Genomic DNA, 21,554 nt, shown 5'->3' with positions numbered 1-21,554 from the left:
CCCTGCTCTAAGCCTTAAGCTCATCTCTGACAGTCTTCCATAGGAACTTTTGTAGAGTCAGTATTAGCCAGCTTCTACTAGATATCAAGACCATCCTCTGGGACCTGTCATACTAGCTTTCTGTGAACACCTCTGTCAGTGGCTGACTCTAGACAGACTGTATGACTAGAGTGAGGAATAGAGGGATGGAGTCAGCAGAAGCATCTAGGGGTGGGTAGCTGGAGCAGTGACAAGAGATATTTCTGAAATCCTTTTGGATCTCTAGGCCAAGTAGGGCTAATGTGAAAGTGAAGGACAGGAGGGTGGTGGTGACAGCAGGTGGCTTGGATCTTTAGCAGCATGTCCAGTAACTACTTAGAATTAAGTATATTCATTTTCAAAGGAAGTTCATGATGAAAGCCATAAATTGATGAAAACTGTAAAGAATCAGAGTTGAGGATGAACTGCAGAGTTCTAAGGGACTCTGTGGAGGGCAAAGGGCCAAGGCATTCAGGGCTGCCAGAGCACAGGTACACAGAAAATCAGTCTTGCAGGAAAAATAAATAAATAAATAAATAAATATTAAAAAATTCTTATAGTTAACCCTTTATAGTTAATACTTCATCCCAAGGAATTTTCCATAGAGTTCTGCTCATTTTTTTTTCCAGAATGGGAGTAGCTATATTCTTCCTCACTGTCTCCCTAAGTAGCTGTGGTACTTTTTTTTTGAAGCTATGAAGCCAGTAGTATTTTAATATCTCAATTCTCATTGCATGAAATACTGCCTTAAAGCTTGAGAAAAAAGAGGTAAAAGAGATATATCCAAATTAATGAAAATCATTACTTACCATTGCTACTGACATACTAGAGCTCAAGTTGATTCAAGCAAAACAATTTGAAGGTGTGTGACTTTCCTAATGAACAACAGTAGTTTTCCCTTGTGAATCTGCTCAGTTACTATGACACTCAAGGTAGACTCAGGGCTTTTGGTTTTCTTTGGAGGGTCCAAGGCAATTTTCACATCTTCAAAATTCCATACAAAAATGTAAATAGCCTGAAACTGCCATGAAGTTAATTGTACTAAAAGAACTTGGGCTTTTGAGGGGAAGGGGTTTGTGTAACCATTTCACTGCTTACAATCTGGAACAATTTTGTCATGGTGTGTTTTGCTTTTGTGAAGTGGGTCTTGCTCTTTAGCCCTGGTTGACTTTGAACATGCTTTCGCCCTGCCTAAGCCTTCCAAGTGTTGGGGTTACCCATGTAAGCCACCATGCCAGGCTTCTGGGAGAGCTTTTGGAGCCTATTTCCTCATCTGGGAAAAATTATCATTAGTGACTTGGTGATATGCAACAATCTATTCATAGCACTCAGCATACTGCTTACCAGGAGGCAGACATTCCCACAATCTTGCTTTTATAATATAAGATATACCATATACAAGGTGAAGAACCACCTAGAAGAAAAGAATGGGAGTCTTTAACATTTGTACCATGTGCTCTTTCTTATTTCCTTAAGTCCTAGAAATAGGCTGAAGACAGGGGTAACTAAATTTTGGCTTTTATGTTCTTAAACCACTTTCAGTTCTTTACCTGGAGGGTGAGGTGCTAATCTCTTGTGAGATGGTGTTTATTGATTTGGTAATCTGTTTATCACATGAGGTAATATTTTAATTCTATGTGCCATAAAGCGGGCAACAGAGCATGGGGTACTAGTTAGCCTCAAACAAGTTAACATGTGCCCATGTGGCACCTTGGCACAGGGTCATAAGAAGCAAAACTGGGCTGGATGATCCACTGCTGCTCAGGTGCCCTCTGCCCCATAGTGGGAAAGCAAGTGAGGAAGGGATGCAGGACTAGCATCACCCTGGAACCATTAGAGGGGTCTGAGGAGGTGGTCCTTAGAGCAGTAACAGAGTGACAGAGTGCAGTAACGCTGGGATGATACTGATTCTCAGCTAACCTGGTATTCCAATAATGTCCCTGAATATACATGGATGTAAGTATAATTCTACAACAGCTGGCCTGGAGTTCCCCCTATAGGAGTCTTAATAGGGCTGTGGACTAGCCCTGTGTCTATGCAGTCTATTTTCCCTGCCACCATACCTTAAGTCCTGATGAAGCTTTTCTGATAAACCTGGGAGAACCATGAGACTGAAGCTGGGAGAAAGGCAGCTTGAACTCACTCTCAGAGCTCATCCTGATTTTCAGTCTAGAAGGCTGACCTAGCTTTGCTGCCCTCAAGGCCTAGATCATCTCCTGGGTCTCACTGTGTCCCAGATTTTTGTACTAGTCTATAACCATGCTCTTCACTGTTCCACCTTCCTGTGAGCCTTCTATAAGGCCAAGGTGTCTCAGACTCTGTTTGATCTTGTACTCAGGAAATAAGGAAAGGGAAGATAACCAAGGGTCTCAGAATTTGCATGCCATAAAAATCAGCCTCCTTAATTTATCCATCTCCTGAATATGCATGTATTGCCAGTGAGAACAGATATTTATCTGTGAATTTTCAGAAGCACCAAACAGTGAAGGATGATTAAATTAATGTTATCTTTAGTGGCTGAGTGAACCCAGAGAGGAAAAAATGGTAGGATAAAAAGGTCAATGTTTTCACAATTCCCTGCAGCCATGAATAATAGTTGCTAAGACCAGAGCATATATTCTTTAGGTTTTTTTTTTCCATCCCAAATAGTACACCATTGGGAATTACATCATTACTGATTAATTTGAGTGGATATTCAGGGTAGGGAGGCAGTTTCAATGTTTTTTTTCCCCCCATAAAAACCAAATTAGGCATTGTCCTGGTTCTGGCAGTCACCTGCTCTCAAGTTGTAAACATGTACTTCATTCATCTTCACTTTTATTACTATGATACTTTCAAAGAGAACAATACCTTGTTTTGATTTCTAGTTCAGAAGTGTGGGTGTGGCTGAGCACTATCACAATCATGGAGGATACTAACCAGCTGCTCCATGATGAGGGGCCAGTCAGGAGGAGCAGTGATTCCAACAGTCTTTGGGGGTGTCTTTGTCCTTGCAGGGGGAAGAGGGAAGGCCACTGTTACTGCTTTTCTTACTGTTTTTCCTCCTGTCCCTCTTTAGACAAAACCGGTTGCATTTGCAGTTCGGACCAACGTCAGGTACAGTGCAGCCCAGGAAGATGATATTCCGGTGCCAGGCATGGCCATCTCATTCGAGGCAAAAGATTTTCTGCATGTTAAGGAAGTAAGGAGAATTTCAATTTCTTTCAGTGTGATTTTTTTTCACCTTCCACTCTCACTCATTTCTTGCTGCTGTGAAAAAGCATCCGGTCTAGCTGCAGCTATCTACAATACAGCCAAATAAATCAGTGGCTCACAACCCTTTCTGTAGAAAGAAATGTTTAATGTAAAAGAGTCAGAGGCTCCCGGCAGGGCCCCTTTGGACTCTGTGCCCTAGAAATTGGGAACTATTTTGTTAGGTTATCCATTTTTATGCGTGCCCTCAATTTTGTCTCTTAATCTTTAACCTTGATTGACTACATGTGATTTCCCCTGATGTTTGAAGTTGAAGTTATCTACGGAAGGTTTTGTTTTGTTTTGTTTTGTTTGTTCTTTTGTGAGATAAGATTTCACTCTGTGGCCCAGACTGGCCTCAGATTTGCTATGATCCCCCTACTTATCCTGCCCTCCAACTCATTCACCTGACTGCTAGAATTACAGCTGGGGTAACCATACCTGCCTTCTGGATGATGGTTTTGTTGCTTTCCACCAGAGGAGCATAATTCTGCAGTGGAAAGGGGATGGTAAGAATTAGAGCAAGTAAGACATGAAGCTGATGCCAAGGAAATCCCTGTTCTCCTAAGCTGACAATGGCAAAATCTGTAAATTGGAAAAATTAACCTTTAATTAAATTTTGTTTGAAGTCCTAGTCCCTACTTCAAATGACTTGACAGATCTACATGACCCCACCTGGATAGCATAGCCCTACATGTGGAATGGGGGTGGGGGGGATGAGAGGGTGGTCAGGGTGCATGTGAGAGGGAAGAGAGAGTAAGACACAGAGGAAGGGAGGGAGGGGGAACTGGGATCGACATGTAAAATAAAAAAATAATTAAATATAAAAGAAAGGCATTTAAAATACTTAACTCTAAGCCAATTTACATTTTTAATAAAGAATGTTAAAAAAGACAAAGACAAACCACGACTAATACCTGAAGTATATGGTGCCACACACAGCTCAAGTACTATGCTGTTTTTGATAAGTTAATGTTTTTGAATGAAGTTATTTGTGTTGAATAAGAAAAATCATCAAAACAGACACTTGGAAAGCATGAGAAAGAAAACTGGGGTAGGGGAAATCCTCAGATTGGAAACTCACAGAAGAGATGAGATACTATAAAAAAATAACCATTGTATAAAATTGCATTAAGATAAATCATTGGCTTGGTTTTGAACACACAAAACATTGTGAGTGGAAGAAAGTAGGAGTAGATGTGATAACTAAAAAAAAAAAAAATTGTTTGGTGTCCACAAGTCACATGATTGCTCTGTGGGACATCACAGTTACAATAATTCATCCTAGATGACTGTCTGTGTGCACATAAGCTTTTTTTTTTTTTTCTTTGACTGGAGGGAATTTACAGTTGGAAGTTGGAAGAATTCATAGGAAGCTTATGAAAATTACATGACACGCACACTAGAGGGTGTGAGTGAAGGAGGTTACTACTGCCCATTAAGAGAGCTCACAATTGCAAAACAAAAAACAAAAGTGTTCGGAAATGATGGTGAACCACTTTACAACAGGAAGTTAGACTAATACAGGGACTTTTCTTAATAGATCATTTTCTACCATGGAGGGGGGGGGTGGGACAAAACATGAGCTTTCTTTGAAATGTTTGAGAATAGATTTAATTGAGGAATAAAATTATATTGTGATGATATAAAATAAACATTTTACCTGCAAGAGACAATGAGAAAACTCATCTGTGAACACTACACTGCATGATTATACAATTGTACAGAACTACATTTTGCTGAAAGAAAATATTTCTGGTGCATTTCAGTATTTCTGAAATTAATTAATACTTCTGATTAATCCACTTTTATAGGGGAAAGGGCTCTGTAAGCCTCCTTAGCTCCTAATTGTCTCTTGCTAGGTATGGATCATCCTGGTCCTAAAGGCAGCACTGGGAAGGGAAAGACAAGGAAATGCAAGCCGTATTGGATTGCTGAGTGATCACCCAGGCATACTTCCCTCTTCTGAGCTGAACTCATAAACCCAAGGGCTTCTTGAACTGTGATATTAGATGCATGCTTCTAACTGCCATGTTTCTCTCCAGTGGAAACAGTTGCTTTAGATGAAATTAATTCATACCTTGAAACTTCTGTGTGCTAATTCATGCTAATACTTTTGATTTTGTGTGTAGAAATTTAATAATGACTGGTGGATAGGACGATTGGTTAAAGAAGGCTGTGAAATCGGATTTATTCCAAGCCCGGTCAAGCTAGAAAACATGAGGCTACAGCATGAACAGAGAGCCAAGCAAGGAAAATTCTACTCCAGGTATGAGGAAACTATCCACTGTTTATATAAAAATACAGACAAAGCCCTCATCTCTGTCCTGGTCCTTGCTGAGAGCTGCAGAACTTATTATGTATTAAGCAGATGCTGATACAATTCATCGCCAGCATCACTGCTCCCTTTAAAAGCATTTCATCCCAGCTTCTGATTCTTATCCCATTTGATAGAGAATCAAATTAATTATGATCATTAATAAAAATAGCTAAGGTCACAGAGCATTAAATTTTGCTTTCAGCAGGGAGTCCTAATCATTTGCTGAATATATACTCAGGCACGTAGCTGCCATGGTGACTAATCCCAGTGTCTGTCTGTGACTGTCCAATGTGGCTGAGAGATTCTTTAGGGATATCGGTCTCAGGCATCACTGGCAAACAGCAGCTTCTGTGGTCTGTTTCATTTTCACCTAATAGACCCAATTTTCAGTTCTCCCAGCTACTGAGCATGTAAGAGACACTATGAGTAGGTTAAAATTGCCTTTATGAATAGCAGTTAGCTGAGTTATATAATAGGCTGGGCCTATTACTCTGACTACACCTTCCTAGGAGGTTTAAGCTTCCCTTCCCTTCACCAAGATACTCATTAGGAGGACTTCTCATCCATGTGGTGAATTTCCTTTTGAAGCCTATATAGCCAAGCTGAAAAACACAGCCTGCTTCTTCTCACGTGAATGGGTAGAGGGGGACAGAGAAGACTTTACCTTCATGTGGATAACTGAGTTTCTATTTTCAATCCATAATATCTTGCTTGTTTATATGATATAAACTCTGTTGTTAGTGTTAATATTTTAATGTTAGCAAATATTTTATGCCTACTGACAACAGATGAGTGAAAAAGAATATACCCAACCTTATTAAAACTAGCTTTTGAAAATTGTCACACTCCCAATATATTGCAGTTTATTCTACTGAACTGGGTAACTTTTTCTTATAACTGTAGACTCTTTCTTTGACTTTGATGGTTTTATTTTATTGCATCTCTTTACCAAGCTTTTGTCTAGTTATGTTTAAGTATTTCTACTTACTTCCACAAGTGTTTACATTTGCCTTTTAACACTTTATGTCCTCACAAAATATACAGAGTCAGTGGAGGCTTTGTTTTATTTTGTTTTGCTTTTTTGAGACAGAGTATTTCTGTGTAGCTGTGACTGTTGTGGAACTTACTCTTTAGACCAGGCTGGCCTTGAACTCACAAAGATTTGCCTGCCTTTTGCTTCCCAAGTGCTGGGATTAAATGTGTGAGCTATCATGCCCAACTTAGTCAGAGTCAGTATGTATATTTGTATGTATATATGCACACATATACTTATTTGTATTATATATACACACATACACATATATGTATGGATATACAAAGATTTCCAAGTCTGACAAAAATCAGGAGCTGGGGAACTGGATCTAAACATTACTTTCAGGTGTTAACCTTGAGGTCTTACACCTTGAGTTCTTACACCTTGCCTCCAAATCCTTTACATATAAGTGCACAGGATATCTCTTTTGTCTTGCCATCTGTCATCTGGTCATGGAACTGGAAGGCCGTAGAAATTATCCTAGCTCTTTTCTGTTCTCCTAGGGACTTTAAAAAATTAAACCCCGAACTTCAAAACAGAGACTATCATAAAACTGCTTCAAGTATTCCAGGAATACCATTGGGAAATGACTGTGTCTGTGTTAGAAATTCACATTTTTTTTGGTTCAATTAAAAACTCAATACATTATAACATTATTAAGCAGTATAATGTTTTAGCATCTAAAACAGTTGTTGGGTTTAACCTGAATTTTTGCTTTACTTCAGTAAATCAGGAGGAAATTCATCATCCAGTTTGGGTGACATAGTACCTAGTTCCAGAAAATCAACACCTCCATCATCTGGTAAGTAGGGAACCGGTGTTGACCACTCATTAAGTCTTTCATGCTTCCCCAGACTTCTTTAGTTACACGAATTTACAAACCTGCAAATGTTAAAGTGTATCAGAAATAAAAAGGCCCCCATGAAGTTACAGACAGTATGAACATTTTTTTCTTGGTATTGAAGATCAAGCAAGGAAATACCCTGTGTTTACTCTAAATAGAAGCACTTTTTCTCACATAAATGCTGATGTTTGCTAAGGTGTGGGAAGATGAGTATGTAATTAAAAATGGGTAGTATCTCTGAGAAGACTCATCTGAGTTCACTGAAGTGTACAGAGAACTGAAAAAAGTTGAAAAGACTGTTTCTTCGTGTGTTCCAAATTTTAGATTAGTAGTATGTTTCAGAAGAAGCCAGGCACTTCTAAACCTAAATTAAAGCACAAAGTCACCACGCACTAAGTTGGGAAGGGTTGTTGAGCCACTGGTGTTGAGGTGAAGGTGACTTTCCATCTAGAACGCAGGCTCTGTAGGGGTGGCTGAGTCTTTGTCAGGGCCAGACCTGTATACATTCCCATTCTTTATGAATTCGCAGCTGAAATTCCTTTAATTTCCCTTTAAGACAAATCTATCTGATGACCCTAGAAGATGAGATTCAGTGAACAAATCCTAAAATCCAACTCAGAAATGTCAGCACCCTGAAGGTCTGTGAATTCTTGCATTTGTCAGGGTTCCTAGCCACAGTTCCAGCTAAGTTCTTGGAGGGTACTGGTCCTCAAGTGTAGCTTTCATAAGCCCAGTGAAGGGTAGAGAGGATAAAGATTATGGGGATACACCACCAGAAAGGAAACAGGTCTGCTGTTAGTCAAGGCCCACTAGTAGAAGAATGAAATAGTAGCCTAGCCTTCATGTCCAGAAGTTGTAAACAGTTTCCTTATTGGGATCCAAGGCTTTCATAGTCTCTCCAGGATATTGTTCAAGAAGCACAATAAGGAAACATTCCAACATGAGCAAAGCTATATTGTGGTGTAAAAATCTGAATTGGTCTCAAACACCTGCAAAGTTTATGACTATGACATTTTTCTGCAGATCAAGGTGAGAGCCTTAATTAGTATGCAATGCCTAGAGAAAAAGAAAATCCCTACCCATAAAATACCAGAGCTGCCCCTTCACAAACTTCTGAACTAACCAAACAAAAGAAACACTGAACAGGAAACCCCTCTTCTCAAGCTTGAAACCTTTCAAACCACAGTAACTGCAAAACAATGTGTTGTGTCCCAGAGGATCTCCTGTCTTTTGCAAATGCCAGGAGAGGCTTATGAAACCCTCAGCTCAGTGTGTGTATCACAGGGCATGGTAGCTGAACCTAAATGCAAAACTGTTACTCTAACTGTTCATCTGTCCCTTATACCAATGCATTGTGGAATTTGTTCAAGTATTAACATATTTTGTGTGAGGCTTAATGGGGTGAAGAAATTTTCTCTTCTTCTACTTGACCTAATTGCAACCATAAAGTAATTACCTACCAAGCCCAAATGTGATATTGTTCAGAATCATGACCCAAGGACATGATCAATGGGGAAGTAAAAGGAACAGAAACAATGAATTCAGATGGCAAACATACCTCACTTACAAGACCATGTAGTGCAGTACCACTGTAAGGCAGGAGCAGTGGGTCTGCAGCCTGGCTGCTGGACTTCTGCCAAAAGCAAACCCCTTTCCTTCAATGAGGCTCAGTTTCTAAGTCTTAAAAAACAAGGTGTTTGAGTTGATCTTTGAAACTTACCACTTGATTCTATAGTTGATTTTATAGTAATTGCATGACTTTAGAAACCTGAAAATGAAATAATAGATTCTTTTTTTAATTAACTAATTTTAGAGCTATATTTTCAGGTAAAAGGATTTCACAAGTGAAAACATGTCAAGTAACCAAACTGGAACCTTTAGTCATGAGCAAATAAGAGTTCTGTTCTCTTGGGTCTTTGGGCTCTTGCATTCTTTCTCAGGGGCTTGGATATTGCCAAAATCTTAACTGATTTTGATATAATGATTGCATTAATCTGGGGTTTCCCACTGATCTTCAATCAGGCTGAGGGCACACATCCTACCTTGAAATCACTTCGATGCTGTCCATCCCAGAACACCCTAACCATTATTTGCCTTCTTTATAATTTCTTGGGTGTTGTGTGGAGTAAGGGCTTTCTATTCTCTTTTACTCAAATGTCTGTTATAATTTTAATGAAACTTTTTTATGTGGCCCCCTTTCTCCTAGTATTAAAACCAAACAAAATGAGATGACTGGGGCCTATTGTATTAAATGTGTCCAAAGAATTTGCCTTTTATCTTAAGAGCTGAGCTAGGACACTTTACTGAGACAAAATGCTTTGTATCTTACATTATTAGCTAATATGGGGAATATTAATATTTGAGACAGTAAAAAAAATTGGTTCGCTATAAGTACTCAGGAGATCTAGAACAAAACTGACTTGCGTAACAAACAGCTATCACAAGGGTGTCTTTCAGTGTAGTTTGATTTGATTGCACTGCATCCTTAATATTCCTACATTTATATTTTACTCTATAATATGCAATATGCTGCTCATTTGTGATAAATTTTCTACAGTGGTTAGTCTATTTACTTTCATTTTATTTTCTTTATAATCTGCTTTCCTCTCCTATCCACCTGATGACTTTTGAATTGTTTGTCTGTATATAGCTATAGACATAGATGCTACTGGCTTAGATGCAGAAGAGAGTGATATTCCAGCAAACCACCGCTCCCCTAAGCCCAGTGCAAACAGTGTAACGTCACCCCACTCCAAAGAGAAAAGAATGCCCTTCTTTAAGAAGGTAACACAGATTTCCCAGCTCCTGTTGTCCACTTGCTCAACTGCACTGCGTCACACTTCCAGTCCTGTTGATTGTCTGCGTCCTTTGATGAGTCAATAACACGCATGCTCTGTTATTCTTTGTTTCTTTTCCATGCTGCTGTAGCTAAGCAGAAGCAGAAATCGGTAAGTCAACACTGACACGCCCGTGTTCTTCCTGCCACTGGCATCATTAGCATCAATTTTTTCAGTTTTAGTAAGTACAGTCATCCCAGTCCTAAGATAGCCTGTCAACAGCTAACTGAATCCATGTATCCTACACCAACTAAATTCAGTGAGTGGCCTGTGGAAAATCCATTACAATATTTATCCTTTTTGATGGAATAATATATGCAACAAGGGACTCTGTTTAAATAATCAAGGAAGTCAACACTGGCCATGCTGTACAACATGCCCCAGTTGTACATGCTTTTACTATCTGTCTCTCTTCTTGCCAGGAACATAACTTATAATACAGCATATTAAATCATTTATTGGATTCTGATTTATAATATCCAAATACATTGCTTGTGCTTTAAAAAAGAGATTATTCAATTTTTAATTCAGTCAGTATTTAAACTTCTAATCCATTAGGTGCAAAATCTGCTGATGAACAAGACCAGTGGAAAACTACAGGCTTGTTTTGGCGGTTTACTGTGAGTTTTTTCTATTGTCATATATAAATACTCTCCCAATATTCTTGCCTTCTCCATCAGTGAGATTTCAGCATCTCGTCTATTAGACAATGGGGCTGCTGGCCATATGTAGAGCCTTTTCCCTTGGCCAATCAAGATGACATACCGATGCTGTACCCTGACTGGAAATTCCAGGGAATTGCCAAGACCTCTTTATACAAGTTTTCTCTCAGAATGTTTCATTGCTTTGTAGCACTATTTTTAAAAGACCTCCATATTTCCATTTTTTCTTCTCCTTTGACATAACATGTTCCACAGACATTATGCTTTCAGGTTCATAATTCCTATTGCTTTGTTACCAAGTCTGGCACAAGCATGAATATTTTTTTAACTTATATATGAAGCAAAATCTGTTCTGCCCTAGACTTTCAGCAAATTAAGTCTTACCTACACTCACACACAAAAACCGTTTGCTCTGTCAAAGTTAACAATAAGTTATCATATATAAAAGCATAAACTACTTTTTAAATAATCATTAAGAGAACACCAGGCAGTCTTAAACACTTGGACTTTTGTGTTGACCCAGAAAGCCCCAATCTGATTATCTTCTACAAGTGCGGGCCACCTCTCTGGTCTGACCTTGTCATCACAACTGAAGCTTGAGGCTAGGTGCCTGTAGGTGTTTCTTAGACAGCCAACACTATTCAGCCACTTTGGACTCCAAGTAGCAACACTGATGTGACCATGTTTGTCAGAGAGTATTGTGAAGTTCCCCTGCCTGTAAATTTCAAAACATTAAACAAGTTTATTCTAATTTTCCACTAAAGAAGCGAAGCAAAAATGACTTCGCCAAAAAGAACAGATAAAATGTTATCATTAGCAATATGGCACAGAGTACAAATATTCCATCAAATAAGGTCATTTCTATTGCTGCCCCTGCTGTTAGAGAAGCTGATTGATGGCCAGCATGGGTAACCCTTTGCTAGTTAGCAGTCACAGACTGAAGGAACAAAATACTATCTAATACTGGGCCACTCACATTTCTTAATCGTTGTTCTTACAATACTTGCAATCTCTATCCCTATGGATAACGGTGAAAGGGATTCTTACTACACTATCAAAAAGACGTGGCTTCTAGGCATTTTCAGTACAAACCCAAGCACTATGAAATGCAATCACTTAACAAATATGCTTCTGATGCCTGCGGCACTGGTGTACACTCTTGTGTTCCTTATTCTGTCATAATGTAGAATTCAGAACAAGAGAGCTGGCTGTGTGCTAGTCTACACCAATGTCTTCAGTGTTGCTTTTAGAGTGCTGCTTGTCTGGCTTTTGTGCTGTCACTGTACTGTGTTTGTCTAATTTTTAAAATTTCATTCCAATATGTATTTTATCTTTATCATGTCTATTAAAGGGAAGTTTTGGGTGCTAGGGAAAATTTTAAGCAGTAAAGTGTGTGCAGCCCATTTACAGTAATATCTTTTTTACATTGGATTATATAGTCTATAACTCCTGGTGAAAGTTCATATGGATACTGTTGAATTTGATGTGTGTCTACATAGCCCCATAAGCAAGAGAAATGCAGGAATACAGCAAGTTTGTGATAGGTGATTTTTCAGGAACAGTCAAATGGTATTGGTTTTTAGTGACAGAATAGTACAAATATTACATGTACAATAGTTGATCAAATTCTTAAAATTATTTTGGTATATATCATGTTTAAAATATATTTTTCAGATGTTCTTTGAGGGAGGATGTATCTTACAGAGCTCACAAGTCATTAACAAGAGTAAATGATTTATTCATCCAGTATCCAAAGTCCTATCTCCTGCCCTTGGGCATTAAGGAAGGTTATTTCTATATCACTTTACAATTGCCTGTCACAAGAGCTTGTTTAAATTTCACCAAGCAAATTATGTTATCTAAGTTTCAAATTTTTATTTGAAGAAAAACAAGCTGAAAAGTGAGAGTTTTAGAAAAGGAAATAAAATTTAGCTCCTACATTAGTCTACTAAAACAAAGAAACAAATTATCCACAGAAAGGTATGATATGCAAGGTAGTGATAAATGTTTTGAAGCCACTGGAGCATGGTCAAATAAAATTATGACAAATCATTTACCCTCTGTTCAGTGCACATAAATCTTGATTTGAGAAATTTATAAATGCCAAAAAACACACACCAAAAAAAAAAAAAACCCCAAAAAAAAGAGGTCAAAAATTCCAAAGCATTGGTCCTGAAGCTGTGGCAAGCATGCATGCCAATTTCTGCTTCCTCATAATTACAATGGAATTTCAAGCATTTGGTAGCAAGAGGCACAATGTCTGGAAACTAGGGTTTGTACAGGTAAGACCAACATATACGCAAAGCTAACAGGGCTTTGTCTTTCATGATTAACCATGATCCTTTCAACTCTTCAGAAAGCCCAAGCGGACCTGAAAAGCAATGCGCAATGAGCCTAAAGCACCTGGGATGCATCAGGACTGCTTCCATTTGTTCTAACAAGTAGCTTAGATGCAAGGAAGCTAGAGACTAGTCAGTAACTTTTAAACCTTAGGAAAAGAAAGTTATTGATCTTTCATTGGGTTTATTTACTCAGAAAAGAGGCAATAATGGAAGTATTTCAGTGTCCGAAAAACCAGTACCTTGTATATTAGAGTTCAGGATAGAGTGCCTTATGTATAAAGTATTTCAGACCCACTGCCTCTGAGAAGTCTAAAACTGTCTCATCTCTCTGCAGACAGAGCACACTCCTCCTTATGATGTGGTACCGTCCATGCGACCAGTGGTCCTAGTGGGCCCTTCTCTGAAGGGGTATGAGGTGAGTATGAGTTGAGTTGGGGCTTGACTCATGGCAGTCAAGCATGCTGGTTTTGAGGCTGTGGTATAGTTTAATGGTCTACTTTCCTGAAGGTTGCTTTGGATACTCCTTCTAGCTATAACAACCATATCCAGGGAATAGTATCAAATAGAGAATGTCTACAAGCCCTTGCAAAGTAATTTCTTATCACCGAAACAGCATAAGCTCAGAAATTTTATATTTCATTAGAGCTTAGAAACAGGAAATGTGGTAACCATACTTCTTCCAAATGTGATGCTTAGGTTTTTCAGTGTTAATGATGAGAACCAACTTGGTTCTCATAATCAGTAACCATATTTTATCCTCAGATTTTCTCACATTTTAATTTAATTGTCCAATTACAGGTTACAGATATGATGCAAAAGGCACTGTTCGATTTTTTAAAACACAGATTTGAAGGGCGGTAAGTATTCCACAATGCTGGTTTTGTATATTTGTGTCTTAAAGATGGTCAGACTCTATGGGGCAGGTATTCAATCCCAAGAGTAAACTGTTTTTTGTGACAGGAAATAGGCTTCATTTAGTGCAATATGATCCAGTGTTTGTCACACATCCTTATCCCAGTATATTCAGGTCCCTGCACCTGTATTTGTAAACTGAATGTGGCCCCGCCTCTGCTCTATCTCCCACTTCAGCTCATGGGCCATTGGTTCCTTACTACTGCCCAGATACCCTAAGCACACCCTCTGGTATTCCCTGTCCCACCCTTCCAAAACTTTCATATCATCCTCCCTTGACATCAACCTTTAACCCCTTCTCACTGCACTTCCTGAGAGTGAACTTAAATTCTTGCTTCCTTAAGAAAACAGGCAAGCTGGGACTGATACATGCCTGTAATCGTAGCACCTGACTCCCATAGTTAATTCTTCCTGGAGGCAGGAGGACTAGAAGCCAACAGAAGACAAAGTTACCCCCACGACATTGATCTCCACTTGCATGTCTACCTTAATGTTGTTTCCCCTTTCTATAGTTTTCTTAGCAATGATTAACTTAACCCAGAGCCACCTGACACTAGACCACATTCTCCATTTCCTTCCCACTCAAACTACTTCTCAACATATGTCCCCTTCTAATCAGTACTTCCTGTCCTAGCAGAGATGCCATTAGCTGTAGATATTTCTCCTTGCAGTTGACCGAACTTCTCTCCCTTCTTCATAGGGAATTCTCTGGGTTGTTCACACCGTACTCACTCTCCTTCCACTGTCATATCCACTCCAGTTCCATGTTCCCTGACACCCACTTCCTTAGCACTATGTGCGCTCCAGCCAGCCAGGCCTCATCACTATCTGTTTTTTGCTGTTCTCTGGTGGGAATGTTTTCTTCACACATTCTCCTGGTAAACATGGCCTCTCTCCCTTTTCCATTTTTCTGGTATTCTTTGTGTGTATGACTTTTTCGGTAGCATTTTCCAGCAAGAATGAGAGGGTAGGGTATTCAATGTTTTATGAACTCTGGTACTCTCGGTGCCTGCAGAAGTACTCAGTATGAAAAGGACAGTTGAGTGCTGAATCGGTGTTTTGTTTGGTTTTTTTTTTTTTTTTTTTTTGGGTGTGTTTTCTTTGCTAGAGAAATGCAGACACATTGAAGCCACTGTCCCTACCTCTGAAGAACCCACATGTAAATTTTAAGGTGAAAATTGTACAGCAAAACAATATAATTAATTATGAGGGCAGCCCAGCACATGTGTGCATACACAATGTACAAGTAGTACAAAGAAAGGAGTAATCAATCGATTTGAGGATGTTGCTATCTAGAACAATTTTAAATCTTCTAAGATCTCGCTAACCAAATCAGAGGAGGGCATGGAAATAGATGCTGGAAAGGGAATGAAGGTATCAAGGTATGATGGAGCATTATGAATAAACCTACTCAGAAAATTGACATTAATAGCCATTGGCATCTAAAAAAGTCCTGCCTCCTCAACTTAAAAAAGAGGAAAAAGATAGGAACCTTAGCATCACAGACAGGAAATGCTCGAGTCTTCTGGAAGAGGGGGAAGTGAATACAAGACACGGTTTTGTGTAGGGAGTTGTATGTTCAGTGAATCAAACAGAGTGAGGCTTGTTAGCAGGGTTCAAGCCAAGTTTAGCTTATGGACACTGATACAGAACTATAGTATCCCGGACACAGACACACTACACTAACTTGACAAATATCCATTTGAATTAAACTATTTCCTGTAACCACAGAGACAACAGAAAGCATCTGTGACTACTGAGAGATGAATCAAATAATAAATGGGTGTTATAATAAACACCAATAAACTCCTAACCTGCCAGAAACATGGTAAGAATCCATCAAGTAAACTCTCAAGTTTTAGACTGAGATTAGTTAGCAGGTGACCTGAGAGCACACAGTGCTAGTGTGCATATCTTCATTTTTCACATGAAAATCTGGTTCTTTGCCATATTATTTCTCTGTGCTAGCAACAAAACTACAAATTGATCATATCTGTAGATTTCAGCATCCTTTCAGATTCCTATACAGTGTTGTGTAGACTATGCCTACACATATCATTTCTGATACAGGAAGGGAACTTTTATAGCACAACTGATACCATGTCTGATAGAGCAAAGGACTGAATACAATAGAGAGGATAGCAGCTGTGTTTCAAAAGTACAGAAAATATTATATTAAAGGTCTATGGAGCCACATGCCATTAGACTTTATTTCATATTTTTTAAAAATATTTGATTGTTTGTGTCAGAAAAGATAGGCTTTGAATGGTCCTACTTTATTTCAAATGCTAAAGTGGCTTTGTGATGTCTATAAGTGAAATAGATGAATTAAATGCTCACTGCCATTTTATAACTGCAGAAAATGGACAAGTAGGATTCACCAACTTACTACTTCTGTTCAACCCTGAGCATTTATGAATCTGTATCTCAGGCCTATGTTCTATGGCATCACATAACCACACTGATTTTACCTGGGAAGAAAATAGACAAAATAACAGAATGTAGGGTTAGTCTATTGTTTCTAGACAAAAGTATTTTTCCCTGTGCATTACTGATGATCTTACATTGCCCATCCTGAACTGCACTCCAACAGTCTAGGCCTGTGACCATACATTAAGGGTTGCCAAGCGAAGTCAGAATCCATAAAGCAGAATTTCAAAAGATGTAAACATTTCACCTTTGCCTGTGGGAGTATATCCAGGGTCTGTCTTTTTAAATGTCTTTAATGTTGGCAAAGCAAGACAGATACTGAGTGGGAACTTGTCAGAAATCTCGGGTGTGTGTACACAGGGCAGTCTAAATGACAACTGAAATACTCTTTAGACTCCACTGAGTTTTATTTTTAAAATGTTAGGGCCACAAGGGAAGAGTATGATGGGAAATGTTGGCAATGGCAAGGTTCTAGGCTTTCAAGAATTGTGGTATTAAGCCCTCACAGTTAAGATCTGGAGAGCAGTCAAAAATCCCTGTGGCCTGTGTACCAGCGTGTGTCTCATCAAAAAAGAACCAACTGAAATCCTCTTTCAGTTGAGAAGTACAGCAGCTGGACCCTCCATAACCAGTTTTGCCATGTAAGCAAAGCAATCACTGTAACTTTTAAAACAATAGCAGGTGCATTAACAAGGAAGTGGCAAAGAAGGCAAGCTACTATCTGGGTTTAGTAAAGTTGGCTTTCTTCCATGATGACTTTTAAAATGTCAGTTGTCAGCCCTGAAGTGTTGGAGTATGTACTAAATTGCTATAGGGATATTAGGCACTGTTGTCTGAATGTTCTGTGAAGGAGTCTTACTGGAAATCAATAATCCTGGGAAATGTTACATCACTGTATACTCTGGTGTGGGAAATTTACTTAGATATGTGACAATGTCTTCAAAAATAATAGTTTTATATCCAAGCTGTAGAACAGAATTACCTCAAGTATCCTTGATGGGGTTTTGGGACAGACCAGGCTTAGTGACACATACTAGTTCCAGTACTCAGGAGGCTGTAGGAGGAAGAACTTGTCTGAAGTTAGTCTGCGTGACACAGAGTACATCTTTCCTTATTTTGTTCTTCTCTCCTACATTACATCTTGACTGCAGTTTCCCCTCCCTCCACTGCTCCCAGTCTCTCCCGTACCGCTTTTATCTTCCAGATCCACTTCTCCTCCATCTCTCTTCAACAAAAGGAGCAGGCAACTTAGGGATATCTACTGAACATGGCCTAACAAGTTACAATAAGACTAGGCACAAACCAAGAGTGGATGAGGCAACCCAGTAGAAGAAAAGGGTCCCATGTACATGTGAAAAAAAGTCAGAGACACCCTAATCCCCACTGTTGGGAGTCCCACAGGAACACCAAGCTACACAACATACTGTATATGCAGAGCACCTCCATCAGACCATACATGGTCTTCACTTGTTGATTCAGTCTGTGAGCTCCTCTGAGGCCTTCTTAGCTGGTTCCATGGGTCATGTTTATCATGGTATCCTTCACCCCTTTGGCTCCTACAATCCTTTCTCCCCCAGTTCTGCAGGGTTCCTCTGACTCTACCCAGTCTTTGGTTGTGGGTTTCTGCTCCCATCAATTGCTGGATGAACTGATGGCCCTCTGATAACAATTAGGCTAGGCACCAATCTATGAGTATAACAGAATACCATTTAAGAATCATTTCATTGATTTTTTTTGTTTGTTTGCTATTCATGTTTGAATCTATCCTGGGTCTCTGGACTGTCCTGTCTCTGGTTCCTGGCCATCTAGGCAGTCTTGATACTTACATGTATATTGAATGTGTATGAGTGTTTTGTCTTCATCTATGTATGTATATATCATGTGTGTACCTGGTGCCCATGGAAGTTAGGACCCTGGATCTCCTAGAATTGGAATTACAGGTGGTTATGAACTACCATGTCAGTGTGAAGAAACAAACCTGGGTTCAATATGAGAATGACAAATGCTTGTAACCACTGAGCCATCTCTCTGGCTCCTTATGTGTATACTTACGTATCAATCATCCTTCAAATTTTGGACATGTACTTCTGTTTTATTAGCTTAAGAACCTGAGGGTTTTCACTTTTCTCCAACAGGATATCCATCACAAGAGTCACTGCTGACATCTCCCTCGCCAAACGCTCAGTATTAAACAACCCCAGTAAGCATGCAATAATAGAGAGATCCAACACAAGATCAAGCTTAGGTAAGTCAGTCAATATCAATGAGCTTAAGCTATTTTAAATATTCCTTACCCAACAGAACAGTGAGCAGATCTGAATGGAGAACAACTCAAGGTATCATCAGAAAAATTGATGTAAACAGCTAGTCTATAGTCCTAATAATTTCAGTGTGGATTATTAAGATAGCTTACATCAAAACATTCCACCTGCCCTCAGCACTGTGGTTTGTTTCAGAAATGTTCACCAAATACTTAAAGCAGTGATGGAATCATATTCAGAAACTGTGATTTATGTCCTGAGGCTGATAATGGAAGAAACTGATAAAAACAGAAGTCAGTTCTTATCTGTCCTCTGAGTTGCATCAGTATTTTTTAATTTGTAAAATTAGCATGGGGACTTTGATGTCTTTACAGAGAGGTGATTGGAAACTGCTGATTAACATACAATGATAAAATAAAATTCAGCCCTTCTAGTAGCTACTCTGCCGAAACATGCTTGGTGTTTTAATTACTGGTACACTCTGAACTACTATATTGTTAGGCTTTTGGTTTTACACTTTTCTAAAAGTTATGGGACATATTTAGGTCTACTTAACTCCTTAATTTATGTTAAATATGTAAATCCTTTGGGAGGTGGGGTTTAAATATACAGGTTTCTCAATTACTCTGAACTATAATCATATAAATAGAAACAAATAATAACATTTTATCTTGTAGTAATACTTCATAAAACTCTCTTTTGGGGGCTGGAGAGATATCTCAATGAATAAGGCTTGCTGCTCTTGTAGAGAACTGGAATTCAGTTCCTGGTATGTACTAGGCAGCTGACAACCACTTGTAACTCTACAAGGGATCCAACACCCTCTTCCGGCCTCTTTGGGCACCTACATACATGTTAACATAAAACATACAATTTCATTTTGTCCTCTAATAAGCCCTCAGAGGTGAACCCTTTGGGACATAGGAAACATATTAGAGATGTAGGTATGGTGGCACAAACTCTAACCCTGTACTTCAGAGGATGAGGCAGAAAAATTGAAGTCTAAAAGCAGCCTAGACCACACAGTGATACCCCAGCTTATAACTGTTTCTTAAAGAACATGTGATAATTTTTGCTTGTAGCATATCTTTTGTCTGGTATTTAAATTGTTATAAAATTATCATTTCCTACATTTAACAAAGTCAGGCAAGTCAAGCAGTTTATTTAGAGTGACCAACTGTTGGATGTGAAGTTTTTTAAACATCTCTTCTATTCCATGTATTTTATTGAACATGTACTAGGTACCAAACAATGTGCTAAAGCCTGAAAGAGTTGATACAGCCCTGTGCCTAGTACAATAAGGTAAATAGCCACTGGGGTACAGAATGAACTGTTCTCAAGCTAAACCTGGGGCCAGAGAGCTAATGCTGCAGTAGGTGCTGGCCACAGGGAAGGCTTCCCCAGGAGGAATCCTCGGATGCTACTTGATGTTTGGAAGCATGTAGAAAGGAAAGCAGTTGAGAAGGTGATGATCTGAGATAATGGCAATTAATAAGAAGATTCTGGAAAACACATGTCACTTTGGCTAAAGTATATAGTTTAAGAAAAGGGGGGTTAGAAGGCATACCATAAAGAGGTAAAGTAAAACATTAAGGAGCTTACTCTTAAGGCAGTAAGGAATTAACTGTTGCTAGGCAGTATTCCAGGGTCATCAAAGCAAAGGACACAAGATATAGCTGTAAATAAACTGAAAATTGCAGATAGTTTGTTAGTGGCTCATGAGCCCAGGGAGTGGAAAATAAATTGAGGGCATGACTGGATCCAGGGAAGGTCCCTGGGAGGAAACAACATTCCATCCAGTGACACCTGTAGAATGCATAGTACTATAGACACTTTCATCAGGGAGCTATGAAGCTAAAGAACTATTTATAGCCAATATTCATTTATGTAGATTATTTAGCCCCCATCCAGGGATTATTGGTAAGCAAATCAGACATATTTTTACCAAGTTTATTCATTACGCATATATAAATTACTGTCTTAATAGGATAGAGTCCATATATTTTAATTCAGTCTCTCAAATGGCTCAATTCTCATAAAACTTTTTTTTCTCTTGAAAAAACTGGGCTACTTATTAAGGTTTCTGGTGGTCTGAATTTTGCTGATGCATTACATTGTTATCATTTATCCAGTTTTTCCCCCATGTTTTTGATAAATTAGTAAACTTAAGAGCTAGATCAAATGGGATATGTAGCAAGAAGGTATCAAGGGTGTAGTATGACCAAACATTATTTTGAAGTTAGTATCTCATGTGGGTAGTTTGTGGTTTCTGAAAGTATCCAAGTGAAGAATTTGATGCAAACCGTTAGTGACTTGCCTTTTCTTGAAGAATAGGTGAGTTAAAATCATCTTCGGGGATGCTCTGCCATTTATACAAATGAATCAAAGAAACTAAAAGCATTGATGGGCACCAGCTTGCTGGTCAGAAGGAGTCTCGTGGACTTGACCTTTCACTTTCAGTCAGAACTAGAGGTCACATCACTTTACTGTTCAATAATAAAAATAATAAAATTTAAAAATTCAGTTTTTCATTCAGACTAGCTACATATATTATAAGTGCTAAATACCCACACATGGCTAGCAGCCACCACACTAGAGTGTGGAGAGTATTCCCATTATCCAGATATTCAACTGGGAAGTCCTATAGTAGAATCCTTGCAGAGG

At 38.9% G+C, this 21,554-nt stretch overlaps 1 protein-coding gene across 12 annotated transcripts in view; it reads left to right on the top strand.

The window, feature by feature from the left end:
- Cacnb2 (calcium voltage-gated channel auxiliary subunit beta 2) overlaps positions 1–21,554 on the top strand; it is a 323,724-nt gene that overhangs the window by 295,715 nt on the left and 6,455 nt on the right. For 8 of the 12 annotated variants that reach the window (XM_051205591.1, XM_051205590.1, XM_051205594.1 and 5 more), the window contains 7 exons: positions 3,077–3,199; positions 5,382–5,518; positions 7,328–7,404; positions 10,097–10,230; positions 13,622–13,702; positions 14,086–14,144; positions 18,765–18,874. In XM_051205591.1, the coding sequence (XP_051061548.1) occupies positions 3,077–3,199; positions 5,382–5,518; positions 7,328–7,404; positions 10,097–10,230; positions 13,622–13,702; positions 14,086–14,144; positions 18,765–18,874 (721 nt within the window). Of the gene's footprint in view, positions 1–3,076; positions 3,200–5,381; positions 5,519–7,327; positions 7,405–10,096; positions 10,231–10,374; positions 10,395–13,621; positions 13,703–14,085; positions 14,145–18,764; positions 18,875–21,554 lie in introns of all 12 variants that reach the window. The other 4 variants (XM_051205596.1, XM_051205595.1, XM_051205601.1 and 1 more) reach the window with 1 other exon arrangement.

This window comes from Phodopus roborovskii, unplaced genomic scaffold (genome assembly GCF_943737965.1).
Source record: "Phodopus roborovskii unplaced genomic scaffold, PHOROB, whole genome shotgun sequence".
Taxonomy (NCBI): domain Eukaryota; kingdom Metazoa; phylum Chordata; class Mammalia; order Rodentia; family Cricetidae; genus Phodopus; species Phodopus roborovskii.
The sequence above is the reverse complement of the archived record's forward strand: the minus strand, read 5'-3'. Positions and strand labels throughout refer to the sequence as shown.